The sequence below is a fragment of the Artemia sp. Qi Xiang Cuo genome, chromosome 10 (genome assembly GCF_049724085.1).
Source record: "Artemia sp. Qi Xiang Cuo chromosome 10, ASM4972408v1, whole genome shotgun sequence".
In the NCBI taxonomy this organism is placed as follows: domain Eukaryota; kingdom Metazoa; phylum Arthropoda; class Branchiopoda; order Anostraca; family Artemiidae; genus Artemia; species Artemia sp. Qi Xiang Cuo.
Genome location: NC_142803.1, coordinates 15,996,472 through 16,007,547, shown reverse-complemented (window position 1 = coordinate 16,007,547; position 11,076 = coordinate 15,996,472). Strand labels below are relative to the sequence as shown.

Genomic DNA, 11,076 nt, shown 5'->3' with positions numbered 1-11,076 from the left:
TTTCGTCTTAATAAAAAAAAACAAAAACAGAACAGTCTGCACCGAGCTAGAAAAAAAAACGTGTTCAATTAGTCTTGATTTTTTTTTTCCACCTTTTTTCTCACTATAAAAGAAAAGCAAAATATTTTTATGCCTTCTAGTGTTGTTCCTGAGGAGTTCTTTGGGGGTTTTGAATGGTTTATGGCACGAATAAGAGCGAGTAATTAGATTGCATTTATGCTGGTGATTTTACTAATTGACCTATTACATCTTAACTATGTGAATCTTGATCCTTTTAATTTGGTGTTTTAAGTCTATTTATTTTTTAATTTAATACCTTGTTTTTCCCGATTTCAGAAGTGTAACAAGGTTATTTGGCCTATTAACAGTAGTTTTTCGTAACGATTTTTTATTATTTTCAGTTGATTTTGGAAACACATCAAGTCAAGCTTATATTCTGTATTTGATCATTATCTTTTCAGATGAAGTCTAAATGAACTGTATTCCTCATGCAGATTCTCTTCTTTTCAGACCTCATGTTATGAGAAATACTGTCGCAAATCATTTTTTTTTTATTCAGCAAATTAAATCCTTATAAGTTTAGTCTTATCAGCGTTGCTGAAAGTATAAAGTTTTTCAGCCAGTATAGGTTGTTGTGCAAGGGCGGTAATCCTCTTTTAATGCAAAGCGTAATTGAGCTGAAATGCTTGTCAACTAGAATGTATATGTGTACACTGGTGGGAGGGGGGGACACTTAAATCTCCCCCGAGATCCGTACGAAGCCTCATTCAAGGAAAATGGTGCCTACTTACACTTTTGTGTTTGACCCTCCCCGCCTTCGAAGGAAAATTCGTGTAATCTCCTCCCCTCTAAGGGTCAGACCTGACTGCGCCTAGTGCTAGAACAACAATTTTAGTGGAATAATTTTGAATTATCTTGATTGACCTTGAACAGATTGAGACGATAAACGATACCCAAGAAGAGCAGTCGAGTAGTGAAGATGAATTCTTTGATTGTCAAAATTCAACTCATGAGAGTTCACAAATGGTCAAATGGAGCTCCCTGGAACTGCTTGGAACTGAAGATGATGAAAGTCCTTCAGAAAGCCCTGGCTCCTCGAAGGCTAATGAAGGTGAGGCTCAGCTTTTTTTTTAATCTACTTATTTTTTTTTTAATTAACTAATTGATAAAATTAATTACAATCTTATAGCTAAATAAAGTAACTAAGAAACAAAGAAAATAAGCTTTGAATGACTACATTGTTACAATGATTAAAAAAAAAGTCTCAACTGTTAGAGTATAGGTACTTGAATCGAATATTAGTCGCGTTGGGTACAGGTCCAGAAACAGTTGGTACAATTCACTGAGCAAGTTACCTGCAGGAGTAGGGAAAAACTTAAATTCAGGAAGGAAAAAGTCCTAAACTTTTCTTGTTCATTGGTTTTTGTTATTTAAGAGCCCCCCCCCCCCCCCCAATATCAAACAGTTCGAGGTAACGAACTGTAAGTAAGGAGCGACCCGGCTCAATAGTAACCGAAACTCTAAATATCGGAATTTTTATATCAATAGAGACATCAAAAGAATTATATTTTTATTCTGATTTCAAATACGCGCCTTAGAAAATTTGCTTGATTTTCGAAAAAAGGAGAAAAAATACCCTAAAAGTCATTGAACCTTAATGAAAATCGCACCATCAGACCTCTACTCTACTGTAGAGGTTTCAAGCTCCTATCTGCAAAAATGTGGAATTTTATATTTGTTTGCCAGAAGAAAGATCACGGATGCGCGTTTATTTGTTTTTTGGTTGTTTTTTTTTTCCCCAGGGGTAATCGTATCGACCCATTGGTCCTAGAATATCGCGGGAGGGCTCATTCGAACGGAAATTAAAGGTTCTATTACCCTTTTAAATGACCCAAAAAATGGAGGGCAACTAGGCCCCTCCACGCTCATCTTTTTCCCAAAGTCACCCAATCAAAATTCTGAGACAGCTATTTTGTTCAGCATGGTCGAAAAATATAATAACTATGTCTTTGAGGATGATTTAATCCCCCAAAGCCCCCGGGGGAAGGGCTGCAAGTTATGACTTTGCCCAATGTTTACATATAGGATTGGTTATTGAGAAATATGCCGACGTTTTCAGGGGGGATATTTTCTGGTATTGAGGGGTGGGTGGGTCGGGGGTTACGTGGGAGGCCCTTTTCGTATATGAAACGGGTTGTCCCCCTCCTCAACGCCACGCTCTTTACGCTAAAGTTTGACTCTTTCTCACAACTCTATTTTTTAAAACAATAAAAAACTTTACCGTAAAGAGCGAGGCGTTTAGGAGGAGCCCCTTTCATATACGGAATCATTTCTGTTCATACTGTTCTGTTCATGCGGAATCATTTCATTGCTCCTTACTTCCAGTTAAAAAAAATTTGTTTTTTTTTATTTAAATCCTGAAGGCTACCGCACAAGATTCGTATTGGTTGTCCTTTCATCTTTCTTTCTTCAGACGTGACCTAAGTATTGCTGTCAGTGTTGGCGGAGGATGCTCACTATAAGGGGCTGAATAGTCATTTTTCGGATTTCAACATTTGAAATTCGGCTTGTTCAATGTATACTATGGATTTTGTGGAGTGTTTCCAAGTGCTAGAACCCCACACTCGTCTTCTCAGTTTTGGACTCCTCCCTGCTGCATAGAACATTTTAATTATTAGAACAATATTGAGAAGTTAAAGCAGGTAACTCCAAAATAGAGGTAAAATTACCAAAGGTGTAGCCAGGCTAATTGATAAGATTGTTTTTTTTTTTTGTGTGTTCTTTATTATAATATCTGCCCAAACGAAGATAGTTTTCTTTTAAAGTTGATGGTCTTTTTCTATTTATTAGTCTATTGAGAGAGAGGAGCGGGGAGGTCAAAGGGAGGGAGGAGAGGGGAGGAGGTGCCTTTGGACATTTTCTCTTAGAGAGTGGGGGAGAAAAACCTAAAAAAGTCATTTTTTGTAGAAGTGCATCCTCCGCTCTTCGCTGGTTTTGTTAGACAAGTGGCTAAGTAACTAAATTAGCAACGAAGTGTAAAGACTCATTTATTAAATGTACAAGTACAAATAACACATTCATTCTTTTAAGTACTTTAAGTAGTTTATGTATTTTAAGTACTTCTTTAAGTACTTTAAGTGCTTATTGTTTAGGTACTTCAAGTATCTATACGCTTTAAATACATTTATTCGATTAAGTTTATTCTTTTAATTAACATATGAGCGAGATTACAGTCACACCTGTCTTTAAAAGAAGTGCGTTCAAAAAGAGATTCTCTCTTCGTTATTTTCAAATTATGTTTATAGTACAGATACGCTAGCTGTAAATATTTTTTCGCCAGCTGCAAAAGTATTTGTTGTTTATGTCAACAAAACTCTGCTTCACAGTTTTTCGCATTTTCTTTCAAATAAGACATGATTAAGATATAAGATTTATAAGATAAGACAAGATATTAATAATTAATCAAAATACAATGAATGCATGGTACTATGTATTAGCTTGTATCTTATTTTTTAGATACATTTTTTAGATATATATATATATATATATATATATATATATATATATATATATATATATATATATATATATATATATATATATATATATATATATATATATATATATATATATATATATATATATATATATATATATATATATATATATATATATATATATATATATATTTTTTTTTTTTTTGTGTATATATATATATATATATATATATATATATATATATATATATATATATATATATATATATATATATATATATATATATATATATATATATTGTTTTTATTATCGTAATAAACCAAATTTTTATTATTGCTCTTTTTGTGTTTTTTTTTCAGTTATTTTTTTATTTGACATATAAAAGATCAATTTAGAATAATATTGACCCATTTTTTTTGCAGTTTGTAATAGTTTAGAAGAAAAGGAGTAGTACTTAGAAGAATTAGTCTAATTAGTTATTTCTAATAAATTAATCTAATTATTCATTCTAATTAGAATAATTATAGTTGAATAATTATTCAAATTTTATCAGGGGCATCCAAAATGTAAAACATGACCATGACCAACTATTATTTTTCTCTGCTCTGGCCCTTTTATATTTAAATACCTTTTTAACTTTAGTTGTCTTTATTTTTCATATTGTTTACTAAATTTTTGTTTTTAGACAGTATTTTTGCCCCTCGGTTCATGGAAAGAAGGGTGTCACGAAGAAATCCTAAAGATAGAGGTGTTCGATCGCATTTAGTGCTTCAAGGATGTAAAAGTGCGAGTCCTGTCCTTAGCGCCTCCCCTACTCACCAAAGCTCCGCCCCAGTTCATTTGATTTTGGTTTTTCACGCAGGTACGTGTTTTATTAATGTAATTAATTAATTAGTTTTATTAATTAATTAATTTAAAAAAAAACTTTCCGAAAAAATTAGTTTTAGAAAGAAAAGTAAAAAGCTATATTAAACTTAAGACAAGCAGAAATAAATTTCTATAATAATTCAAACTCAAAACCACCAGAAATTACGATTAAAGAATAAATGAAACACAAAACGAACAGAAATAAAATAAAATAATCGTAACAAACATACAGGGGATAGGTACTAATATAATAAATGCAGATAATGAACAAATAAATTTTAAAACGAGTAAAACGTAAATTGAATATTGAAATCAAACTTAAAACGAAAAAAATCTCTACAGCAAGAATTTGACTACTGCCCCTTTTCCCCCTCCCCTAAACGTAAAAGTATAAAGCCTATTCCATCATTGAGTTTATTGAAAAATATTTGCCTTGAACAGTCCTTGGAAAGTACTAATAAAACAATCAAATGATAGAAATTTTAATAATTATTAAACAATTTTAAAATTAACTAGCTAAAGAACCTATGAGAAGGCAGGCATAAAAAAGGGTCACTTTTTGTTGTCATTTTCTGTGTAATTTTTTTGTTGTCATTTTTTGTATCATTTTTTGTTGTCATTTTTTGTGTCATTTTTTGTCATTTTTTAGTGTAATTTTTTGTGTCATTTTTGTAATTTTTTGTTGTCATTTTTTTTGTTGTCATTTTGTGTCATTTTTTTGTTTGTGAGGATTATTTTGTGCGAACTCTTTTGTGTGAGGACTGGAGAACAAACGCTTGCCTGCTTCCCTCAAAATTAAAATTTGAAGTGTGTATACTCCTCCCACCGCCCAAATAAAAATTCTTAAAAATTTCATCTTCATCCCGAGCTGTAACATAAAAAAGGGACATTACCGAAGTACGTATGAACTGTGTCACCTTTTAGTGTAATGAAACTTGAAATCTCTTGTGTAAAATCTCTTTAAGGTGATTCGATATCGTGAAAATCATTTTGCGGGTCTCAGCGTCGGAAACCTTCTGAAAGACAAAGGGCCAATTAGCAGTTTTTTGCAGCACCACAGGGAATTCCCAAAGCAATTTTGGTAAAATTGATAGAGGATCTTAAATTTGTCGAAACAGTTCGAAAAGATAAGGAGAGGCTAGTTTAAAATAAAGAAAACGAATAAAATAAAGAAAATAAAAATAAAAAAGAAAATAAAACATTAGAATCGCGAAGAAAGGAAGAAAACGAGGACAATTAACAGCCAGTGAAAAAATTGAAAAGTTATGCAAATATTTCGGTCAAGACCTCCGCTTGACCGTCCTCAGTGCAGAATAAAACTGATAAAAATATAAAAGACCAAATCTTAAAATAAAAACACAAAACTAAAATTGTCCTCGTTTTCTTCCTTTCTTCGCGATTTTATGTTTTATCATGATTAGCCAGTGTGGTCTCAGAAATTATTTAAAAAATAAAAAATAAAATAAAAATAAAGTAAAGAAAACGAATAATCTCTTTTTAATTGTTAAGCCAAGGACTGTCTATTCAATGTATATATAGCATAAATAATTTGCATTCTGTATCAGCAAGGTTTTCAATCAAGGCAGTTTGCACAACAGGTAACTCCCAAAGCTGTCAAATTGCTCAGATGATACCTAATTTGAGCTGATTTTTAAGATTTTCCAAACAGGTATGTTAGAATATGTTTATGGACTGCCCTTTCTTTAATTTTAAAAATATAATTCTGCTCCATCAAATTAAAAACAAAATTCATACTTTCTAATGGCGCAAGTTTTGTTAAATCTGAATATCTCTATTTCCGAGACAAAACGACGTATTTCCATTTATTTCCGGGACAAGTTAATTGGTTTTTCCAAGATTTTCGGGATAGTAGGTGGTGGCTTTTTGTTTCACATCGTTTATTCGAATCTCTTATCCCAGCTCTGCAAGTTATGGCAAGACCGCCAAATCTGTTCTAAATAGTTTTTCCACAAAACTAAAAGTTTATAATGGACAACACTGTGTGATCGTTTAAGATACCGATTCCCCTTAAACTGTTTGCAATAGCCGCTTTCCTTCAGGTTTCACACCCTCTGATTATCAGAAACCACATGACAGTGTGAATTGTAAATGGTCTCTGGAAAATACGCTTGCCTTTAGGCTTTAGCTACACGCTGCATTACAGAGATGTTAGATTAGTTACAGTTTCTTACCAATTCGGTAAGTAATGACAGTTATAATTAACAACAATAAATAAACAAACCGATTATAATAAAACAAAAAGTGTTTTTCAACGTACATTAAACGTAATTACGTAAAAAACATACGTAATCTACTTAATTACGTAAATGAAAATTAAGTAATTTGTACATGCAAAAAGTACGTAATTTGTCGTGAAAAAATTATTTTTGGTTGTAGCATAAGAAAATGGCTTCTTCAGTTGGCGGATTCATCTGACATTCCACTTGGCCTAGGGCCAACACAGTTGCATGCCTGACGTGTTTTGGAAATCCCACCTCCGTCTTGCCCTTGAGTTGTTTTTTTTTACTTTAAACTTCAATTTCAACTTTTGCCAGGAAAAATAGCATGCAACTTAACCAAATCCTATGTTTCGTTATTTTAAGATGCTCTCAGAATCATTTTTATAGAATTGGATTTTGAAGCCCTTGATTTTTTTTTTTCTAGGAAGCCCTTCAACTTTACAGTAATTACCATATGTCAAAAGGGGATTAATTTATTTATTAAGCCATATTTTGCATATATTATCTTCCACACGAAACATTTCAGAGGAATTTATTATTATTGTTTTTTTTTTTAGTTTATTTAGATTCAAGGTTTCCTCATCAAAATTGTAACCTTGGGCATATCCAGGATTTTTGTTCGGGGGGTATAAAAAAAATCTTAAAAAACGCATCAAATATTTTTTTATATGCATTTTGTTAAGTTTTTACGATTTGGTTGACAATTCCAAGGGGGGGGGGGGGGGGTCAAGCCCTGTAGCCTCCCCTTGGATACGGCCTTGATTGCAGCATATGCTGTTATTTAAAAATTAGGGGCATACAAATTGTGTTTGCATCGGATTAAATGAAAATTGAGTTTACATATATATATATATATATATATATATATATATATATATATATATATATATATATATATATATATATATATATATATATATATATATATATATATATATATATATATATATATATATATATATATATATATATATATATATATATATATATATATATATATATATATATATATATATATATATATATATATATATATATATATATATATATATACTACTACTACTACTACTAAAAACTCGCCGCAGCACCAAGCCGCCTGAGGCCAACACTGCTAAGCACGCTCTTCCTCCACCCTAATCTATTCAAAGCCTCCCTTTTTACACCCGCCCAAGAAGTTCCCATTTCCTTTAAATCTTTCTTTATGACGTTCTCCCACCCCAGACGAGGACGACCTGCTTTCCATTTAGCCCTAGACGGTTGGCCAAAAAGAAAAATCTTCGGCAATCTGTCATCCTTTATCTGCACAACGCGCCCAACGCCACCTACTCATTTCTTTCATTATAGCCCTAGAGAGCGGTATTGAACCACATTTTTCGTATAGCCTGTTGTTTGAAATACGGTCAGTCAGCCGGGTACCCAGAACAATCCTTAAGCAATTTCTCTGGAAAACATCTAGCAAATCTTCATCCGCTTTTCGGAGCGTCCATGCTTCCGAGCCATATTTGACTACTGTCATCACTGTAGCTTCAAATATTCTACTCTTGGTTTGCAGACTTATCTTCCTATTCTTCCAAACTTTTTTTAATTGTGAAAAAACACCCTGAGCCTTGGCTATCTACTTCCAAAATCTTCACTGCTCCCACCATGTTTACTAATAATACCACCAAGGTAAGTGAAGCTGCCCACCTGATCAATCTTTTCATTACCCAACGTCACCTTTTCATCTTCACTTATTCCTAGCCTTAGTTACTTAGTCTTCCTAACAGTAATTTTCAAACCAATTCTAGCACCCTGAACTCGCAAAACCTCTAAAACTTCATTCATTTTGCTCACACTTTCATCTAGGATGCTTAAATCAGGTGCATAATCCAAGTCCAGGAGACTTTTTCCTCCCCATTTGATTCCGTGGTCACCCATTGCCTTTCCTGTGCTCCTTAAAACAAAGTCCATCAAAATAATCCATATAAAGGGGGATAGAACACAACCCTGCTTAACTCCTGATTTAATACAAAACCAGCTGCTAACCTCATTTCTTACCTTAACCGCAGCTGTGTTATTCTCGTACATAGCACTACTCACTTTAATTTATTTGTCTGGTATACCATACAAGGATAAAACCTTTACTAAAGCTATTCTATCAACAGAATCGAACGCTTGCTCATAATCTATAAAACTGAAGACCAAAGGTGTTTGAAAACTCAGGCAATTCTCAATTATTAACCTAAGAGTGAAAATTTGGGTCGGACACATCCTGCAACACCTTTTCTAAAACCGCACTGTTCTTCTCTTAAAAGTTTGTCTACGGCATCTCTCAGTCTAAAAAGTATCATATTGCTAAGTAATTTACTACCTACAAAGACCAGACTAATGCCTCGATAATTACGACACTCACTTTTATCACCTTTCTTGTAAAGTGCCTTAATTAAGGTTTTTTCTAAAATCGTTAGGTATTTCCCCTTGTTCAAAAATCATATTCATAATCTTCAGTAACTTATTTTTAACCTCAGAGCCACCATATTTAAGAAACTGTTTTACCCTCCTATCTGCACCAGGAGTCTTATTATTTTTTAATACTTTTAAAACTGTCGCTAAATCTTCCTCACAAAACAAATCTTCCTGCACATCCAAGATATCACAAACTTTTTCATTTTCCTGTATATCTTTTCCTGCAACTCTATCTTGGTTGAGAAAATTCTCAAACTGTTCGGCCCGTCTCTCTATTGTTCTTTCCTTAATACTGATTGTGACCCCGTTTCTGTCTAACTGGGCTAGGTCCGGATTGACTACTCCCTCTAAATTTATTAAAATGCCAGTGCAGTATTTTACTATTATACTGTCTAGCTGCATCTTCCAGATCCTCGGCAATTTTATCCATGGCCCCCACTGCACACATCCAGAGTTCATATTTTATGTGGTTTAAAATAATAAAGATAAAAACTCCTTGTTCCCTTTTATGTCAGTTTATTTAACAATTTCAAACTGACTATCAGATTTATTTTTGTCGGGAGGGGGAGGGGGTGCATTAGATTGACTTGGACCACAGCTTGCTCAATTAACTCAGAGGTGCTCATAGCATATTATATCGACTCCTGTTTATGTAGTTATCCTGAGAATTTTAATTTAACGAACTAATCTCAATAATAAAGAGTAACGTGAAATTAGAATAGGACCATTTATCTTTTTCGCGGGATCAACGAGGAAAAAAGGGAATCGGTGTTCCTTTTTGTGTGGATATTTTTTTTTTTAAATTGAGCCTTTCAGAAGCCAATATAACCCAACTCTATTTCACATTAAAAAAAGTTTTTTTTTAATTGTATAGGTGTCAAAGAGCTCAATTGGCTGTTCAACCTTCTACAGCCAGACGGAGTTTCCTTAAAAATAAGGATTAGTACCATATAATTAAACAAAACATTTTTATCAGCAATTTATTCTCTAATTATTTATAAATGGTTCTTGTCTGTAGTATAAAACACTCGAGAAGTGAAGTTTGGTGAATGCTAATGAAATAAAACAAAATATGATGAAAATACAGTGGTTTAGTAACAATATTATGAATACTACCACAAAGAATTATGGAAGGGCTCGTAACCTAAAATAACCTAACCTAACCAAAATACCAACTAAATATTAAATTAAAAAAATCTATAATGTGGTTTCCCAACAAGCCGAAGGTTATTGTCTGGTATATACAGCGTGAAAAACCGGGTATTCTCTATACAAGTTCACGAGTGTGTTTTATATTTTAGGCAAGTACCTTGTAAATATTTTGTTTATTATAAAAAACAAACTTATAAATAGAATACGACCATTAACGAAACAACTAATGAATTCTTAGATAAGGCCTTCTCCCTCGGTAAATGGTGGCTCTTGAGGTATCGTAAATGTAGCCAAAAAATCAAAGAGCCCTGTGTACATGTTGGCTTCAGGCAGCTTTATGGTGTGACGAGTTGCTAGTTCTAATAGTAATAGTAATTAATTTATGCAACTATTAGTTATTAAAAAACAAATAATTAATTTTTGGAATGCGGTCTGACGAGGCTCATACCAAATCTCTCCAGAAATTCCAAAATATTGTTCTTAATCAAATCTGCATAGTTTCTGCTCGATATTATAATCTGTATCAAAATATTTTTTTTCTGAGGGGAGAGAAGGGCTATGATCTCAGTTATTGGTCTTGAATAGGTTTTAAAATTGTTGCTGGAGATAATTAGTACGCAATTTTAATTTATAGTCTGTGCTTTATGTTTTGTTTTTACATTTTTTTTCTACTACGCATCTATTATTTGTTCTCTAATAATAGTTTATTTGTTACCTCTGCACACAAAAATGCACGCAAGAGGAATAAATAAAAAGAAAAAGACAACACTAAGAACAGGAGAAACACCTGCAAGAAAAAAAACAAGGACAAGAAGTAATCAAGGACAAAAATAGTATTCTCACTAAGCAAAAAAAAAAAAAAAAAAAAAAAAAA

At 32.6% G+C, this 11,076-nt stretch overlaps 1 protein-coding gene across 1 annotated transcript in view; it reads left to right on the top strand.

Annotated features, from left to right (window-relative positions):
• The first annotated feature begins 912 nt into the window (after positions 1-912).
• Positions 913-11,076, top strand: part of rdgB (retinal degeneration B) — a 47,667-nt gene continuing 37,503 nt past the window's right edge. Inside the window, 2 exon segments of the mRNA XM_089095290.1 lie at positions 913-1,111; positions 4,184-4,360. Coding sequence (XP_088951416.1) covers positions 1,024-1,111; positions 4,184-4,360 — 265 coding nt within the window. The 5' untranslated portion in view covers positions 913-1,023.